Source organism: Bombus terrestris, chromosome 14 (genome assembly GCF_910591885.1).
Source record: "Bombus terrestris chromosome 14, iyBomTerr1.2, whole genome shotgun sequence".
NCBI lineage: Eukaryota > Metazoa > Arthropoda > Insecta > Hymenoptera > Apidae > Bombus > Bombus terrestris.
The window spans coordinates 2,112,657-2,133,959 of NC_063282.1; the positions used below are offsets into that span (position 1 = coordinate 2,112,657).

The 21,303-nt window shown below is 39.5% G+C and overlaps 1 protein-coding gene across 1 annotated transcript in view; it reads left to right on the forward strand.

The window, feature by feature from the left end:
• LOC100643542 (E3 ubiquitin-protein ligase Rnf220) overlaps window positions 1-21,303 on the forward strand; it is a 191,814-nt gene that overhangs the window by 3,304 nt on the left and 167,207 nt on the right. The window contains exon 3 of the mRNA XM_048411857.1: window positions 7,141-7,699. Coding sequence (XP_048267814.1) covers window positions 7,141-7,699 — 559 coding nt within the window. The remainder of the gene's footprint in view (window positions 1-7,140; window positions 7,700-21,303) is intronic.

Below are 21,303 nucleotides of genomic sequence, written 5' to 3' on the forward strand. Positions count from 1 at the left end.
TCGTCGCTACAGTGTTTATAATTACTGTTACTCGAACCTTGTTCGAAGTATTATTTTAACCAGTCTGGAGAGAACTATTGTAACTAAAACAGGATGGGTACTTGAAATTGACATTCTAACGTTAACTATGCGTTTAGGAAGGAAGAGAATAAGATATTTATAATTATAATATTAACTATTTGAACTTTTATGTAATAGACTTCTTGCATACGAAACTCGGTGACCAGAGTGACACGACGAGGATATAGGAAAACATTTACATGGAAACATTTACATTTTTACATGGAAATAAAAAAAAGGAATATTATTCTCTGGCTATATACGTACTTTGGATAATTTATTGCGAATTCATTTTCCTACTATATCATAGTGAATAATAAAAGGCTGCTGGCCGATCTTTATGCTTCGAAAAATGTCAATTTCAATGGACCAACTGCAGTTGCAATCGTTTCGACCGCTAGCCGCTTTATGCACACCAATGGTAATTAATGCACGCTTTGAATAGGGATTTTGCTGAATGTGTACGAACGAATGTAGTACATATATGCATGCACGAATCGTAGAGAACAAGTTGTTGTAGACAATTCATTATTTTACATTTTGATGGTAATGTAAAGAAGCATAATTATATAACCGAATTGGCGATGCGTCGCAAACTATCGTAAGTATTAGATATCATCCGTAGATGTATTTATGTCGAAGTATCGCCATGAAAAAATCATACTTTGATAATTAACGATTAAACACGGTACGTTTTATCTTAATAAAGACGGCGTATAATTTTGTACAGCGTACACGAACATCCTTGCGAATGATCGTAGATACTTAAACAGATTTGTATTTCATCCAAAGCCAATTGCTTTTTACCGTGTTTACCCACGTAAGACGTAATATGTATACAAAGAAAGTTTACAAAACAGCAAAGGGAAAATGGTTGAATCAATGTTGGCAGAGTTAAGAAATGACTTGTTGGTATAGGTATACAGCTGTACTTGTTTATAATTAAATAGTTGCCTAAAAACAGAGGCGATTATTCATCGATAGGAAGACAATGAAATAATATCCATCGGGGCGTTGGAAAATGTATATTTTTAAAGTGTTTATTAACGAGCTCGTTTAAATACACGTCACAGAGGGATATTGTATTATTGAAACCGATTGCAGTGTATGCTTGGAATAAAAATAGGGGCTCGCTACCTTTCGAGACACGTACAAAACGATTGATTGGAATCGGATAATAAAACGTGGCAGCATATCAAAATTCGGTGCCGTTAAAAAATGAGATAATTTCGTTGGAAATTAATCGCGGCGGAACGACGAAATTTGTATGCGTTTTTGATCAGAGAAAGAGAGTGGAAGAGGGGAAAAAAAATATCTTGTAAATATGCAAAAGCGCGTGGCTATCGACCCGTCAGCAGTTTCAAAGAGACAATTACTATATCGTAACTGAAAAACTACATTGTACTCGATCGTCTGGAAAAACTACAATTTTCACCATTACGACACCTTGTCCGCACTGTCTTTTCTTTCTTTACTTTTGTCACTTCTCGTTGATCTTTGGTGTCGGTGAGTTCTAGCAAAGAAAACACGCGACGATCGGAAGCATTTAAATTCAACCTTATTTTTCGTAATTCAATTTTATCAGAAAAAAGGACATTCTGTTCGGTGAATTGCGAGAAACTGGCGAAAGCGTTCGGAAGCTTGCAAAAACTCTTTCTTTGTTAACTTTCTTAATTAACTTTCACGTACATCTTCGAACTTTACCGTCGAATAATCAAAAATACGTGTAATCATGGTATTGTCTCGTTACAGTACTGAAAACGTTCCAAAATGCTTTACACGACACGCGATATGTATCGGATTGGCAGCTAAGTGACTGCGGATTTTGTCAATAATTTTGTCATTTAATTGCCAACCCAATACATAGAAACGTTGTGTCCTAAGTACTTGAGATACTCGCACGGGCCACTGTGTGTAACAGAAAAAGCATTTTCTTTTGAAAGATTGCAGTAACCACCATTGTGTAATTGAAGTAACAACGAATGACTAATAAATGAGTAATCGGACGAATGTAGAAATGCGGGCATCGACAAACGAGAACCTCATTTCCTCGTATAAAAGAATAATAAACTAATCGTGCCGTACTAATTCCCGTATAACTGGTCGGCTGCATCATTATTGCCTCGATGAAATGTTTATCCGGAAATCGCCTATCGGATGCGACGAGTTGGCGATTTTCTGCCAGCTTTTTAACTGTTCGGCCGGCAACTCCGTTTCCAGGAATAATATTAAAAACGTCAGGAATCTTGATCGGTACAACCATTCGGCTCTCGGAATATATATCGAAATTGAAATGTAATAAGTTTAATTAAAATCACACATGGTGCTCGTGCCATGTATTAATCATAACTAATGACCGTGCGCCATGTAATTAATTTGTGATTTTTAATTAATCGCTCGGCAATGCATAACAATCGCTAGCGATTTTTCAAAAAATACACCTTTGTCCGGAAATGTTTACACCTACGCTTCGGTTACGATGAAATTTGCTACTTTCCGTCGGTAGCGTTACGTTCTGATACTTTTTCCTTCGATTAAACAGCTTGCGATAAAAGCGATTCTTGCACAGGTTTGTTCTTATTCGAGAAAGCAGGAAAATATAGCATTTTCGATGCTGTTCGGTGTTTTTCGATCGTTTAAAAGAAAATATTCATCGTATCGCGTAATTGCTCGGCGTATCTGTAATTAGTTGTAATTAAATGACAAAGTCGTGCATCTCTGGTCGAAAGTTTTTGTTGCGACCTCCTGAATTTTTCGAGAAATTAAATTTAAATGTCCATAGTTTCCATTTTCTTTTTTTCTTTCGTAAACGTGTATTTTGCGATAGTAACCGAACTTTGAAATATTTGAATTTGTAGTTAATACGCTATTTTAAACCATATTTTCGATAGAATATTTTTAACTAAGGGGAGGTGGTAGCGTAATAAAAATAAATACGTTGAAAATGTTTTACATGCAACTATTACATGAACGAACATTGTGCGAGAGCTAAGAGAATTTTTCAAGATATCTCATCTGAATCTTCCAGCATAAATTAATCAACAACGTCGAATATTTACGATATTTTAACAGCTATAACTTGTAACTGGTAAATTCAACAATATGATTAATCGTCGATTTATCGTGCAACAGGCTCCTGCTAGATACAATTAAATCGAAAGTAGCTTTTAAAAAGGTTTTAAGAATGAATTTGCCACAAACAAAAGGAACAACTGTTAGGTATAAGAATTTGCAAATGTAGCGACTTTGTTGTCAAATTTCAACGTTTCTCTCGTCCGATTTTTGAATATATTTTCACGCACATCCATACTCTAAAATCGTACAAACGTAGCGTAAGCGTAGGATGTTGGGCAGAACACCTACGCGACCAGGAATATCGATTTGATAGTGCGTAAGCATTGTTCAAATATTAGTATTTGATTTTCGATCAGTAATAAGTAGATATGTTTCCATTTCTGTTTAAAATGCAATTGCTCTTTCGTAGAAATATTAACGGCTGATGCGGAACAGGCTGGACCATTCGCACGAATTTTTCCATCCAACCAAATATCCTACGTAGACAGATATTTGTCAAAAACAAATTCCACTTAATATTTGTCCAACTCTAAATATGAATGTTTAGCGGTGTAATGACGATTCTATTTGTTGTTGGAAAGTGTGACACACAGCTATACAAAGGATGATCAATATTAAATCAAAATTAATGAAATACTGATGTCGCAAACATCACGTAGACAGATAATGCGATGTCGTGTCAATATTCCGTGTATATTATAAATACGAGTAGTGCATCGATCCTGCCTCGTTCTTTGAGTTCTCCGGCCGATCGTATTTTTCTATCGTTGAAAAATTCAAAATACTTTTTTCCCAAGCGCAGGACAAGATGAGATTCTTTCTTTTTAATTCTATGCCGCAAGTTTTACTATGCGTAGGTCTTTTCGTTTGTTTTTTTTTTTTTTTTTTTTTTTTGAAGACAAGGTGTATAAATATGTTTTTGATAAAAAATATGAAATCTAATTTTATAGGAAAAACTTTGGTTCCGGTATAGATAATTCGTCTTTTATTCGTTTTTACTCGTTTTCATACTCGTGTCGTTTCGCGCAATATTCTTCGCAGTGGGCGAGATCGATAATTGATGAATGGAAAAACTGATTGCGTTAATAATTTAAAACAGAAAATTTGATAAACAGATAATTTGATGCATTAAATACAATTAGGGTAGGCGAATGATAAAACGTTATTCGTAATTAAAGTAGGTATTTTATTCGTGTGTAGCTTTTAAATAAATATATCTGGATTATAATATTTTTCTATATTCTTCTTCCACGTATTTACTTATTCGTTAAAATTTCATTTCAAGCAACCATCGTATATTTCGTGTCCTCTTTGATTAACGAGGATATAGAAGAATAATATAAAATGGAAATTATTTTAAAAGCTTGAGCAAATACTAATTTCTACATGTCTAATAAACATCACGACAATAGTGTTTCGATGTTGCAAGTTGTAGGAAGAAAATTACACTGCGAATAATACACGGTCAATCCATTTTTTCGCCGAACAGAAGAGAAAATAAGAAATTGAATTGACTCGATCTAAACAATACACTGAACAATATCATCGAACGATCTAAAAATATATATCGTTTTTTTCGAGATCCATACACAATATTTTTGTTTCTACGTCTTTGTTTTTATTATTAGGTTTTTGGAAATGTTTCTTTCATTTTATAAGAAAATAATAGACGCAGAATGTTTTTTCTTTTATATTAGTTTATTGAATTATGCACGAACGTAATGATAGAAATAGAACGAAACGGATGATACGTAATTCAATAAAATAATATAAAAACAGAAATTGTTGTTCATCTATTATCGAAAGAAACTTTCCGGACAACCTAATACAAGACGATTCTTCCGCTTCCTACTGTCAGCAGATTCTAATTTCACCAATTTGCGCTGAAACGTTCACCGATGAAACGTATAACAGCAAATCCTGTTACCAAATATAAAACGTAAAATAAAATTGCCAAATAAAATTCTAAATGCGGTGGAAGGAAAAAGCAAAGCCGAACGACCGAATCTGCCGATAAATCCAACAGAAAACCATAATTAACGAAACAACGCAGAAAATCTAATATTCATCGAATTAAAAAAGAAAAAGAAATAGCTTTTGACACCGTTATGTTAATATAGCAGCGAGTGAAGACGTTTTGATGTTAAAATTCAGTTTCATCGAAATATCGTGATACTACACAATTTGTAAAGAATTCTTAGCAGTCGTCCCTCCGATAATCCGATATTTCTCGTTTCCTAAAATAATATAAAACAGAAATTGTTGATCACCTATTATCACCTTATAAAACGAAAGAAACTTTCCGGACAACCTAATATTCATCCAATTAAAAAAAAAAAAAAAAGAAATAACTTTCGACATCGTTATGTTAATATAGCAGCGAGGAAAGACAGCTTAATGTAGAAATTCAGTTTCATCGAAATATCGTGATACTACGCGTAGATTTGTAAGGAATTCTTAACAGTGGTCCCTCTGATAATCCGATATTTCCCGTTTTCTAAAATATCCAGCAAAATTCATGGATAAAACTTGCGATATTATATAACCGGATATCTCATTTGCAGTATGCGGGTATTTCTATGAATTCGAGCACATTGAAATAGCGTATAATACCAAAGCAATATGGCATTATACTGTTAATAACGCGAAACCACTGTGTTATAATAATCCGTCAAAATGTGAAGCTTCCCCCCGTCAGTTGTATCATTCAATTCGCCGTGATTGACGAGTCTATTAAGCTGGCATAGTGAATGCCTCGATGGAAATCAACGAGTTCTGTTTTGTAACGTTTGTAATAATGGAACACCAGGCCACGGTAAATGTCATCGTTGCGAATCCACTCGATTGCGATCGAAATCTTTCGAACATTTAGTACACGTTGTGTTTGCCCTTTTCTGAAACCAGAGATTAAATTAACGTTATTATGTATTTTTAATAGCAACTGCTATCTTCCTCTTGTATTTCCTTCGGCAGAGTGTTTTGGCGAGTGTAGCGACTAACGTAGGTAAAGTAAAAAGATAAAAGGCTGCGAACAAAGGCATCTTACGCTCTGTTCCATGTAAAGATGTTCGTTTCACGAATGAAGTTTCTTCTCGAAAATTGTTTCAATACTGTGCCAGCCACTGTACGAATTCTATTTTTGACAGATCTCTGGAGTAATCTTGCGAGTATCTGCAATAAGATTTATAGTTGGGATTATAATTATCCTGGAACTTTGGAAAAATTTACGAGCAACGATCATGAAGATAGGGGAAAAACCATTTAAGTAAGAAATGTTTCCTAAAAATATATGAAGTAAATTGGCGTAAGATTTCTACACAGTACCGTATCAGATAATTAACGTACGGTCGTAATATCCAATTAGAAGCGTTTCCTTTCTTCAATTATGAATTGCAAAGCAGAAATTTGAAACGATTCGTGTAGTGAGTAAATTTAATATTAAAGCCTTTAATTACATTATATTATGTAGAATAATTAATATTTAAAATATTCTATAAACGGCAACTTCATTCATAACAGTTATTACACGCTAGCTATAAACTTGAAAGAGTTTAATTATCCGAAGTTTGTTAATAAACTGGTTAATTAAGTAAAAAATAATATTTAAATAAGTTGCAAGCTTGAGATACGCGTTCTAAGATTCTAAACATTCTTTCTTACATTAATTCATACATACTCCGTTGAACCGAGTTTCATTCGTACAACTAAGCTTTAATTAGCTACAATGTTGCTTGTCTGATAGTTAATAAATTATTGACGATAACTTTTATGCCCGCTTGTACGTGTCATGGTAACCCAGTTCCGTGTAAGCATAGAAATATAAGTTTGTGTAAGTATCTATAATCTAACAATCGCAAGTTACAAAAATAACACGGTCTACGCCTAATTTTCTAATTAAGCTACAGCCTACCAAAATCAACTAACGATCCAAGCACTTCTTCACGGTAGTATATTTATCCCATAACAATCTCTCCGTGACTAATGATATTCTTTTTTATTGTCCAGGTGACCGACTCGAAGGATCTCCAAGTGCCGTTCAGCACTGCGGCTTCTCTGGGTTACGGCCTCCATCATATGCTCCACTTGCCGCCGCAATTTTTGCACCCTTTGGATCACCGTTTACCGTTCGGAGGGTTCAGGCCCCTGGGGCCATCGGCTTTCGCTCCGCCGAGCAAGTGTCTGAAAGTAGAAACAGGAAACGGTCCGGTCACCGGTTCCGGTTTGCCAAGTATCGGCTCATTGTCGAGCATGTCGAACATGTTCTCGCCTTCGTCGTTGTCCTCTGCCAGCGGAGGCGCCGTTGTCTCTGTTTCTGGAGCGTCGGCGAGCATCGGAGGCGTCGGAGGCGTCGGAGGCGTCGGAGGAGGTGCGAGCGCGGCAGCAGCACAGGAAGTCGCACCGCAGAGTCCCGCTGGCTCTACCAGCCGATCGCCTACAGGGACCGGAACCGGTTCGGTTCCTAATCGCGGCACCACTCCGGAGGACGAGGATCGCGATGCGAATGCCACGCCTGGGTCCGAGAACACGGAAAGATCTACGCCCGAGGAGGGACGACCGTATCGACGTGAGTCCGCGTTTCTCATTTTTCCCTTCTTCTGGGAACAGTTGCGGATTTTTGTGCGTTTGTGGCAAATTTAAATACCGTGTAAAATGTATACGCGTAATTTCCATTGCGTCTGAATCGGTTAACGCTGCAACTACCAGCGTCGTCGAAACGAATAATTCGTAATTCTTTGTAGAAATTTCATAGATTTGTAATGGCGTACTCTTACAAATAATTTTTGCGTGAAAAGTACGAGCAGAAGCTCGTATCTCTTACCGTATGGTTTGTTCTATTTCTTGCGCTCTAATTTCCTTGAAACAAGTTCTGTACTTTAGTCGTGGGTAGCTTTATCGTTAATATCACTGATTCATTTACAATCTCACTGTATGTCATTTATCAATCGTACGTAATATGTAAAAATATATAGAACATTCAGCATGAAGTTGTTGTGGCAGTCGATTTGCGAGGAAGACGTTTGGCTTCAGTTTTCTGGATCGTATCCGTAAGAATGTGAATTTCAAGGCATAAAAATCCGCAATCTGTTCACGAGATTATTTGCTCTTGTAGTTACTCTCTAGATTTCCTTTATCCCTATCTGTCTAATATTTTTCTTGTTCTCTTTCTCAATATTTTTTTGACATTTGTATTATTGGACACGGTCTTACGATCCTCAGTGTTTCGAATATAATGGAATCGTAACTAGCACTAGAAAAATATCCTGTGCTTTTAACTCTATGTTCTATCCTCTTTCTTAAAAGAAGTTAGGCGTTTAATTAGACAAAAAAAAGGGGGGGAAGAAAAAGAACAAAATGATTAAAAGATTAAAAGTATAATTGAAAAGATAATCGCGCGCGTAAATATTTAATGCTGCATTGTTTTTGCGTTCTCACTCGGTGAAACATTTATTCACGATATTACAATTAATAAATATTTTCCCTTTTATACATGTAACGCGACGATGCATGTTCTTTTACATTTTAAATACTATGTTTTAGCTACGATATCGTCTCGAGTTTGTTTTTCCAATGTCTCGTATAATATCTATGGATAGATATCGTTAGTTTTCCTACCTTGAAACTCTTCTAGAAACCTAAGATTTCTCTCAGCGGATATTAATAATTATTCATATTCATACATATTCATATTCGATATTGAATATTCGTATCTAGTTTTTGTAATACCGTAGCAGATTCTGTGTCGGATAAATGACAGGTGAAAAAATTCTTTATCGCGTGTAAGTTATACGAATGATAAATTAAATGATACGAATAACCGTAACATCGGCGGCGTTGAAACGTATTCGAATAATAAAAGAGTATCTTGCTACATCTAACAACGCAGCCGGTAGGTTTCATGATTTTTATGTTGACAAACGTTCTATGTATATACAAAGAGCAGCTGAAACGTATATAGGAATTTGCAGAGGAGGAACCACGAAGATTTGTATGCTTAATCTACCTAAGTCGTTTATTTGAATTCTCAGGGGCGCAACAGCTGTGTCGCGTCTGAAAGCTCACGCGGGCTTTGTTTCCATGTGTTTGCTTATTTTTCGGTACAGTCTTAATTACCGAAAGATAGAGCCATTCATTTTTCTCGGATACGATTCTCGCGGTGAACCATTCTTTCTTTTCTTTTTTTTTTTCGCTACTCCCCCCTCCCTCTCTCTCTCTCTCTCTCTCTCTCTCACGAGCTTAACGTTCATCCAGCATTTGCCGAGATTTTTATCGTTCATCCTCTTTGCACTTTGCGTTCGAAGAAAGTACTTTGTCCTTTCGTCGACCAAACAGTTTTCGCTCTGTAAATTCTTTCTCTTATTAAAACCGAAAACAGCACGTAGCGGTCAGCTTTTCCTATAACTCTCTTTTCCTCTCTTTCTTTCTCTTTCACCGGCTGTCTGCTCGTTCCACCGCAGCTAATTTTCGTTTGATTGCGAGACGAGAAAAAAAAAAAAAAAACGGGGGTTGGAAAAGGTCGAAGGTGTGCAACCTTGGCGTCAAGCAGACTTTTTAGGTTTATTTTTCGAATGGTTCAGCGCCAGGATAACGATGTCCTTTGACCGTGGCGGACCCTATGACGTTAGCCGCGTCGCTAATTAGTCGATATTCACTTTGTGGCGGCGAGTCTGCGTTTCAGAAGGGACACCGATTCCGCAAAACTGCACTCAAGCGGTTTCGAATTGAAGATCCTTTTTTCCAACTTTTGTAGATTTTTACGCGTGCCTCGTCCAACTGTACTTTCCTCCGCGTTTTTCGATAATTACGCCCGTAGTATAAACTTGCTTCTAATAAAGCTTCGCACGCTGCATAGCGTTCTTATCTCGTATACAGAGTGTTGCAGACTTCCGCAACTACATATTTTCGGAATAACACTCGGGCTTCTAACATCGTCCGCTTTCGTTTACCGGCTTCCCGTAATCCAGATACGCCATTAGACCATTGATAATTTTCACCCAAGTGTACAGTTAACTGGATATCTGTTAATTATTTCCAAACATATCGGTTTTCTTGCAAATTCGCGTGCCTTCGCAATTGCAAATCTGAAACTCTACCTCGATGGATCATAGCCGGCACGAATAAACGCGATCATTCTGCGAACAGATGAAAAAGAATCGTGCGATCTCGAAGAAAATCAAGAGAAAATTGACGACGAGCTTGTTGATTTAACGAAACGACGAAAATAACGTTCGTAGTTGCGTATTGCGCGGTATAACGTTAAGACGATATCGACGCGTGTACGCGCGTAAAGATTTTTTTTAACTGGTAGAAATTAATTGCGTAATCTACGTATAGAGTTGGAGAATTTGTGGGGAAAATCGTGAAATGATCAGCAAATAATTTGATCGTGCGCCTGTGAGCTGTTGGTGTGCGTTTTAAACGCAACGCTGCATCGTAAATGTTCGCATAGCCGCCCGCCCTTTTTGGTAGCCGCGCTCCAGAAGGGGGTTTCAATGTATCGATACCTACGCATGAAATATGTTCATAATCACGATTGACAGGGAATCATGGTAAATAGTCATTTGCTACTCCATTCGCGAATTTACATTACGCCTCTATTTGGATCTGACGGCGCAGAAAAATCTGCAATTAATATTAGTATGCTGGCTATGTATAACTATACGCGTAATCATCGACCTTTTGGCGATGCCGATGATTTATCGTATTCCGTTACGGGTAAGCATTATTTCTGCTCTGTGTTATAATTAGAAAAGAAAAAGATTTATAAAGAAACTTGAGAGCATCTGCAAAGGTCTGTTAGGTTTTTCTCTTTACAGTAAAATGAGATTTAGAATTATCAGAGTAGTAGAAACGATGAATTAATAATTCTTCGTAAACATCTTATCCAACTAAATCGCATTATTTTCTTTGTATTTTGTTATATATTTTATCGGATATATGTTTGTCCAAATTATATCCATATCATTTGAATCTCAATATTTTATTAGGCAGTCTAGTGATATTAATTTGAGAATAAATATAATACACAGTACAAAGATATTTCTACTTACGAACGAAATCCGTAAATACTATCGATTAATTACATTTTTCTATCAAAGTGACGAGAGATGGTTCGCGTGAGAAGAAACGGCTTTGGAATTTTCTATCGAAATCGAATCGATTATAGTGTGATCGTGGAACAGAGGCTAAAAAGGATTAAAAAAAAAAAAGAGCGAAAGGGCGGAGTAAGAGAGATATGAAATATGAGCACGGAAATGCAGATATTTGTCAGGAAATTGATAACTCGAATAAACTCGTCGCAAAACGTTCAAACAGTCTGCCAAACGGGACGATTTTACCTCTTCTCCCGGCGGCAAACCGAACTATGTACAGACATCGGTCGACTACGGCAAATGCGTGATGCGTGTGCGTGTACGTGTGCACATCCTCGTATGCAGCGCGTATTACGACGATTCGGTATAAAATTCACGCGCTACTCTGATATACTATTCGAACAACTGATTGTACACGAATTTTATAGCTATTTGTATTTTTCGCTAATTCCGTTGTGTAACTTTTGCAGAAATGTGGCATTACGCTGATTGCGCGTAGATTATACCGTAACTTTAGCATAACCGTGTTTTTCCACGTTGATCCCAATAATAAGATCATCATCGTTTTATACGATTTTCAGTTCGCGTTGGAAATATTATCGGTTACCTTTGCTCAATTATCATTAACATTTCGCGTCGGTTACATGCAAAAATCCGCGCGTATATTCCTATTTCCCGCGATTCTCTGTTAAAAGCATAATCATTCCTATGGCAACGAGATATCGGCTTACTTTTCTTGTAGAATTTGCATTCGTAAGAAACACGATCTTTTGCTCAATTTTTTCCCTAAAACGTAAGAAACTGGGTTGGAAAGCAGCTGTGACATGGATCTCGTTTTCCAGGCTCGTAATATCTCGAACATCAAAATGGAATTTTACTTGCAATTGGTTTCTATGTTTTTGTAATTGCGTTAGGTGTATAAATGTAGCTTAGTATTAAAGCAAGGTTCGTTCAATTAGTTTAAACTCTATATAGCGCTGTATGTGCCGTGTGTCTTTCGCAGAAAATTTGCAACGTCAAATACAGCCAACGTCTGTGGATGTTCATACAATTTCTCATTGGCAAGGTGGTACATTAGTTTAACACTGATGCACGCCGTGCTTCGTTAACGATCAACGTTATTGGCCCATACTGATTTAGCCTCGGTTACCTAAAATTCATTCGCATTAAAGAATGATTGACGTATTCTGGCGTTTATACGATTTTACTGTAAAACCGTCCTAGTGACGCGCACCTTCTTTATGACGCGAAGACTAGCGGATTAATTTATCCTTAACGCGGTTTCTTTTCAATAATTGGTCGTATAATTGGCGTGAAATTTGTCTCAAAAAGTACATACAACTTTCGCGTCTAAATCAAGCAAACATTTCTTTCATTTATAACTGTGTCGTCGATAATTTATGCCTGCTACTTGTCTAATCTTTTCACGACGTTGAAAACTATTTTATCATACAGTTTGATACGTTGTCGCTACATGTATACTGTTTTGGAATATTTAATACGATTTGCAATAAAATTAACTAGCATTGCGAAGCTCTCAACAATTATATTATTAATTCAAATATTTTTGGAATTTAATCGACATAACGGAATTTTAAATCCTTGCGTACGTATCTTTTCATCGCGAAATTTGTCTCTAAAAGTACACACGACTTTCGCGTCTAAATCAAGCAAACATTTCTTTCATTTATAACTGTGTCGTCGATAATTTATGTCTGCTACTTGTATGGTTTTTTCACGACGTTGAGAACTATTTTATCATACAGTTTGATACGTTGTCGCTATATGTATACTGTTTTGGAATATTTAATACGATTTTCAATAAGATTAGCTAGCATTGCGAGGCCCTCAACATATATTAATTCAAATATTTTTGGAATTTAGTTGACATAACGAAATTTAAAATCCTTGCGTACGTATCTTTTTATCGCGTATTACCTTGTTGTTTTTATACAAACATAAAAAGCACGCGATTGGACAGTTCACTGATATACGAGCACGAGTGTCACGGCCCCCTGTCATTTATGTGATGCACGCGGTGCACTTTGCACTTTTTTGTGTGAAAACGCAGCTTGTAGTCGATCGTTCATACACATGATCCGTGCATATTTCCGTGAAATGTCCGAGTGAATAACGAGGGGCTGTGTTTTATTTTATTGTTTTATTATTACAGATTAATTTTCGTTTGATTGTTTCGCGCTGCTATCGAAAGACGTGACGCGAATTTATCGGGTTGAATTTCGTAGGAATTTTATACGTTCCAAGTATTAAGTGTATGTGTATATATATATGTGTGTGTGTGTGTGTCTGTGTGTGTGTCTGTGTGGTTTTTTTTCCGTAACACCTTCACGTATCGGAAAATGAAATTTTTGGTGGTGGAAAAATTAGAGAATTCCACATTATTCGTCGTTATAATAATTACTTTGTCGCTTTAGGATCTCGCCACTGTATAATTCGCTAATTTTCAATGTCGTTACGTTTATTCGCGCTTTTTCTTTGAAAGAATAACGCGTTACAGAATTTTCATTTTGTGCCTCGCAACCGTAAAGAATAATTTGCTATATCATATCACATAACGTATTATAAATATTATAATTCTACAAATGAACGTACGTAGAGCTACCGAAAGTAAAACTTGACAAAAACATACGAGCATCGTCCGTATATATCATTGTAGATTTTTGTACACGTGTGACGATGGAATTATGTACGCTATAGAACAGAGGTAATAAGTCTCAGAGTAATATGTGCTTTTGATAAGAAACTTAAAAAAAAATAAATAAAAAAAATAAAAAAAAACAGAAAAATCAAATAGCCAGGCAACAGTATAAATTTGTTCGTATCTCGCTGGTACTCGGTGCTCTTATAATTCCTTTTTTTTTTCTTTTTTATTATACGGCGAAATAGGTACATCGTATCGTTTAACGGAAGATAAAGTTCGATTTTAATGCTTCTTGCGTAATTCACCGGCGAATAACTTGAATAAATTTGTATATTTCGGTGGAATATTTCGCTGGAATATCGTAAACGATAATGTACGTGGACAGGTATCGTATTTTACGGATAATAACATTTCTCGTCGTTAGGCAGATTATAAAAATAGGAAAGGAAATTTCTAATAAACTAATTTAAGACGAAGAGATCCTACTACGAGATAAAAGGTAATAGAACGATGGAGTCTCGTTCATTCGTTTAAATGTCGAGCGAAGACAACGATCCGAGAGAACGTTCGCTAGTCGAATTGCAGAAGAATTAATTTTGACAACGTGTCTCGCGTGCAAGCGGCTGGCCATTGTTGAAATCGCTTTCATGGCACGTTTACACGGTATTCCTAATGGCCTTCTCACGCAACCACCGTAAAATAGAGAAATCATTGTAAAAGGTCCGAACGACGTGCACCCTTCCGGTCGTTTCTCCCGAGATAAGGGAGGAGGGTGGAAAAATTTGATTATCAAATAATTCGTAGGACGTGATAGTAAATCGCGGCATGGCTCGTCGCTCGCTCAAGGAATACAAATGAGGGTAACTGCTTCCGTGCGCGAAACCACGATAAAACCGTGCAGATGGACAGCTTAACGAAAACCAAGCGGATCGTAATCCTTCGACATATGTACGTCGGTAGATAATTTTTCAATTTCGCCTTGTTTTCTTTCAAACGTACGTAGCTATGACGATTGAGTGGGGATTTTTCCTGCGTTTATGGGAATTTATGGGAAAGCTGCGGAAATGTATAAAATGTGGCTAAAGGAATGCTCGTTGTAACTTGTCGTAGGTAGAATTGTGGTAAATGGAATTTTCGCAAAGGGTAGAACCAGTACAGTTTTATTTATTTCTAATTTTATTAAGTTCTCGTCACGGTGAAAATAATTAATCCAGGTGCCTGTGCATACCTGTTTCGAACACCGTAAACGATTCTAATGAAACGAACGTGCAAGACTGATACTGCGAAGGTCTTTCGCTTCGTTTCATAACTGCAGGTGTGAAATTACGTAGTCGTACGCTGTTGTCCTCAATAAGAACGGCACTTATTAACGCTACAACTATCAAACCAGTGAAAACGAGCGTTTCCAAAATCTTCAAGCTAATTCCCTTCTTCATTTTTTACCGCAACGATACCCTATCTCGATTGTTAGTTGGAAATTGCGCGCGTTTCGAGTTATAATTACCGAAGAAACGGCCATCGACTATCGATAGGTAATTCGAATAATTATGACCAATAGTGTGTATCTGATATCACGATGATTTTAATGATCGAAATCGAGCAGTGACTGTAACATTGCTGCGAGCTGAAACGCTGTATTTCCATTGTGTTCTTAATTAGAAATTGCGGGTGTCTTAAATTTTAATTATTCGAAAGATGGGCCGATTATCGGTGCAATAATCGCGAACGATAGAGTACGTCTAATATCATAATCGTTACGTCGATCGAAATCGACTAGTAGGAACATCGCTGTCGAGCGTGCGCTTTGATGGCGCGTATTACCGAAAAATTTGGCCTGTGGCAGGTTGTAAAATACAGCAATAGAAACGCGCATGATCGAAAGAGCGGAAGGGTGGGAAATGGACGCTTGATGACGAGGGTCGCTGTGTCTCTGACCTATATTACCGTTCAAATTTTTAATTGCATTTTTTCGATTGTCAAAGAGAGACAGAGGGTGCCTTATGGCCCGTACCAATCTCATGTCTGACCATTGTCCTTCTGTTCGTTTGTGTTCGATGAGAGAGCACGGCGACATTGCAGACGCGGTGCAGCCAATTACCAATCACTCATGCGGAACAATAAAGCGGAACCGTGGAATTCTTGTTGGAAAGTATCGCGTTTCATATGTATACACCTAACACGCTAACGTAGCGTTACAATCATTGTATGTGCGTGTATATATATGTAGCGCAACATGAGTCATAGGACGAGGCGGATCGAGAGCGACTCATGTTGTTGTTGTGCCTCGGAACACGGACACAGCCTTGACGTACGAAACATATCGATAGACAAACTCCGGACGAAACAAGTCACCGTCATGGGCAATCGTCGATCTAAGACAAAAATTCGAATTTTTCGACTCTTCCTCGACCAGTATAAACAAACGGACGCGATCGCGAGCGAGTTGGTATATACCGAGTATCCACTACATATAGAAGCGGAAGGAAAAGTTACATCCGTGAAAAATAATTAATAGAGCGAGGAGAATTGCGTACGAGACATTAGCTGCGATCAGAGACAGCGAGAGATTCGTACGACAAATAGCGATATTGTTGGTGCACACGTTGGATTGTTTGGGAAATTTGCAGCGAAAGATAAAAAGGGTTCATCCAATAACGAGTATTCGGTGAACGAGATAGACAAAGACGAAGATATTGCAGCTACGATGAACAATTTCTTAGATAGACGACGTAAAAGTTCGTATAAACTTTTCTGACATAGCTGTCTCTTTCGTTGCGTAGCTACTTGTTACATGGACAACACGGAAATTCGTTAAAATCGCAGCATATGGATTTACATAAGTGCGAGTAGCGTAAATTTCTCCAACTCGTGAGGATGGTAAATAGAAAAGTGCAGCAATTAGGATAATTAAACGGATCGGTGGTAGAACGTCTTATTTGTTGAATCGGGTCAACGAATATCTTGGAAAGACTGGAAACGGTAAATCGCGCGGTCGTTTACGACGAATATCTGCTATGGTCACACGATGGTTAAGCAGCAGCTGGTGGAATGCTGGTCATTTGTAACTCAATAATTCTACTTCGTTTGGAATCCGGTAATCTATACTGCGGCTCGTTATTCACGCATCATAATGAGTTTCGCGTTACGCGCCTTTTCTCGCTGCGGACGGCTGGAAAGTTCCTCGTAATGAGTTGTCGATACTCGGTTATGGGTATTTGCGATAATTGTAATAGAGGAAACGTAGCGTAACGGATTTCTTGGATAGAATGGAATATCCGTGTTAATTCGTACGTGCCATATGTACTTTTCGCAAAAGAACGTACAACGTTATTTTTAACAACGTCTTTTAATTGATCGTGTAATGATCTTTCCGTTTTTCGCTTCCAGTTTCTCCCGATTATGAGAGTTATCAGGCAGAATTTTACGAACAGTGCTTCTTAACGCTGTAAAGTACTTGGTACGGTATTTTTTAATCGATCCGATCGAAAGATCAAACAATAAAATATGTGGTTTCGACAAAATTCGATAGATCATCGAGCGTAAGACTAGCTCGAATTATTGGAATTAATTAGGTTATTCTTAGCTTTCGCCAAGCTTTACCTTCCAAGATCGGAACGACGATACTTATGCCTTTTAATACCCCGGTTGCATCGTTGCACTCGCTTCGCGTTACAATCTCTACACGGAGATAAAAATAGAAAACCGTCTTAGCAGAATGCGTATCGATGTAGTCTCGTACGGGAGTATTGCATCACGGATTCGATGTTTCTTTCGATCGCAGTCTAGGTGTCTCGAGGAAACCATTTGTCCGCAAGTATATACGTTTCAAACGAGTACACGCTGAGCGTTGTGATAACCAGCCTAGCCATCTATACCTCGAGTAGTACTTAATATTCACGACTGTATCGAATATCCCAACGTATACTATTTCTCGTGTCCTCCTTGAGTTTCAAGTTGACAACCATTCTTCGCGCAGTACGTACACCGTTTCGAGTTTCAACAAACTCGGCCGAACTTGTGCCTAAGAAATCCACGCTCGCTCCTCTCTTTTCTCGCTGATTCCAACTATACCGTGCTATGTAAACCGGGAGAATAGCGTTTCTCGTTCCATTGCTGGCGTAAAACGTACCTACTAAAATGGACGAAGCCGAACGATACGGAAGAGGGGAACGAGAGAACGTTACGACGGGGAAAAAGACGAAAGATAACCGTGAGAAAGACGTTCGATTTATTATACAAGAGCAGCAGGTGCAGTTGCAACTGCGGCGACGTCGAGTACGCTCCTCCTCGTGATAGGGTATATATAGTCGAGCTTCGGAATGGGAGAAGAAGTAGGAGAGTGGAAGGTAGCTCAGCATTGGTGGCGGCGTTGCGTGCAGTAAAATAACTGAGACTTAGCGTCCTCCTCCTCTCAACTGCAGCCAACTAGGCGGAGCTCTATATACGCGCTGCATGTGCATTGGGTAAAGACTCCTCCGCCTGGATCCTTGCGCAATGGAAAGGACCGTGCTTGCTTGTCTTGCTCTCTAGATACGCGTATTTCTTGCCATGCTTAGCCTACGCTCCTACACCTTCCAACTTGCCACATAGTCCTGCGCGCATCAACCCTACTACCTCCTCGGACACCGCACACGCTGCTCTCAGCGCTCTTCCTTTCCTTTCTGCTACTCTGCTCGTCGATCCTCGGTCGCCTTTACCGGATTATGCCAGTAATCGATCTCTTTCCTTCCTCGTCTCTCATCGTTTCGTTGCTACTCGTAACTCGTTAGGTTTCTTCGTATTTCGCCTATTCGTACGGCGCTTGTAATTTATCGTAGAACGCACGGTATAATTCGGAATACGTAGGTTTGATACAAAGTCCTGCGAACGCGTCTCGGTCATACGCCCTGTGGCCGTCGAATACTCGCAACGATACGAACGATCGGTCATTTTTACGAACACGGTCTAAGATGAAACGATGCGATCAATAGGAAAGGAACCGTTCAAACAACCCTGTCACGGAGTTCTTTCGATTATCTTTAACGTTTCGATATTTCTTCTTCCGGACTGTCTGCACCTAAAGTACGACGCGTTCATGACCAACGACGTCTCACGATGTACAACAAATTTGGATACAAAGTATCATCATCGGATACAGAGCCTTAAAACGTCGATAAATATAATCGTAGCTTGGTAGGTTTCTTTAAAAAACCTAAATACATCGGCACGATGTTCGTTGCTGAGACAGCGAGCACGCTCGACCGCACCGTTTTTCCGTAACGTCGCACGTTCTTCGCCGCATTCGCTGTATATTTGCGGTAACGCATGGTTAAGCTCGTCGGCGACGGTTAAAGTAAATCGTGTGTATTCTTCTGGTTTGCGTTGGCCGCCACCCCTTTGGAAACTGTATTTCCGGATGGTTGGCACGAAGTTTGGAAGAAGGAGATGGCTGGATTCGCATAGATGCGCGTACAAGCGCCATGGCGATCTCCTATCGTTCGTTCCCCTTCTCCTCCGCTAACCTAACTCCTACGCGTGCTCCTACTCTTTCCGTGCTCGTCTTTACAGCGTCGAGACGCGGCGCGACGCGGCTTCCGCCGTTCGTTTAACGATCCCCCGCCACCTTCTGCCCGGGATAGAAATAGATGCTCCGCCTCCTAGACGAGTTTCTCTTCGTCGACATCGAAGGTGGCGCGGAGGAACGCGCGCCGTGTAACGAGTACAGCCACACGGTCGAGAGAGGGAGAAAAGTCATCCGCTACGTGGGTGGATCTTGAGGTAGCAACCTCTTTGCCAGGTTTTGGGCGTGGTGAGGGAGGAGTTGGCTTTTATCGTATATAGAAGTCTTCCTTTGTATTCACTATCGGCCCGGATACCTGCACACCAGCCACAGACGTTATCCTGCCACCGGCTCCCAATTATCCCGTTACGCATCGATGGACCCGTTTGCGCGCCGATTTACTCGCTACGCGATGTCCCGAGCGCAATCTTTGCGCATTGCAGACTCGAAAAACGATACCTTCGATGTTCTGGTTTATCGCGATGCGATGCTCTTTCTTCTTCGTTCTTTTCAGCGATGGTAGCTTTATTTCTGGTTAACGTCTCGGATTAACCAGTTTAGCTTTGACGCTGTGTGTAGGGATGGGTATGTTTTAAAGAGCCGTTGAACAGATGCGCGCCAAACGACGATAGCGATGTTGCGAATTCTTCGGAGAAACGTTCGGAACGCGGTATAATCGACAAGATTGATTTCAGTGTAAATACTCGAAACATTATGCATATCTCAGTATCATTTCCGTTGGTTTCACTCGCCAATTGGACTAGCAGTATAGTTCAGTGTTCGCCGGTATTTCGCCAAGATGTTTCTGCTAAACTTAAGAATTTCTCCTCTGGCTTCCATCGAATCCTAAAAATCGCTAACTTCTCTCAGGTCGTCGCGGCAATTTTATTTTTCCCGTGCTGTTTTCAAAGAAACTTTGCGATTACGTACACTGCGCTCGATGTACAAGGTAGGTCCAGTGGAATAAAAAGGAAAGCACAACTAGAGAAGGAGAAAGAACGTGTACGTACGTATATTACTCAAAATGTGCAGGCGATGTGATTTGAGAGTCACTGGTGCGGCGTAACCCGGGACGCATTGGCAGCCGCGAATTTTCTCCGAGATGCGTCCCACGGATTCGCGCTAAACCTCGGCGCATACGTAAACGGAGGAAACGATGGAAGGACAGAGACAGCGGATAGGGTCAGAGGATGTTTGAAACGGGAGAAGAGAAAGAGAAAGAGAGGCGAAAGGGCGCGAGGGGAGGAGGAAAGAGGAAGAGGCGTTTTGCAGTATAACGGGCCGCGTTGACGTTCCGTGCGGAACACTCGACTCGTGACAGAAATTACTAAACGGTCGGGGCACTCGTAGCTCGCACAATCGCGAGCATACGTAGTTCTACGTGTTCACGCACGTATTGTATGTTTCGCAAATGGGAGCAGGAATGAAAGGACGACAGGACGGCGGGCGCAGCACGCGGCTGAAACCGAAGGACGGAGAATCGGAGGAGGGCCTGCGGGGGTTTGAAGCGTGCGAGCCTCGCGCATATTAATCTGTTCGACCGCACATCAGCCTCCGCTTCGCCTCTCTCCGAATCTCGTTCGTTCGCGTACTTCATCTCCCAACCCGTTAACCGGTCGCGCACCTACGCACAACGCCTGCGGGAAATTGGCAAACTGCGGTGCCAGTCCGCCTTCCTCTTCCTCTTCCTCGTCCTCGTTCTGGACCACGATTCACGTGAACGTGTGTCGATCATGGTGCGCCAGCCACCGACGAATTAATATCGTTCCCTTAAACTGGTTCGTGGCGTGAAATTCCCAGTAATTCCTTTGTGAAACTAGCGGCATCGTTGCCTCTTTCTTTCGAAATTACGAGAGATAGCAAACGATTAGAAAATT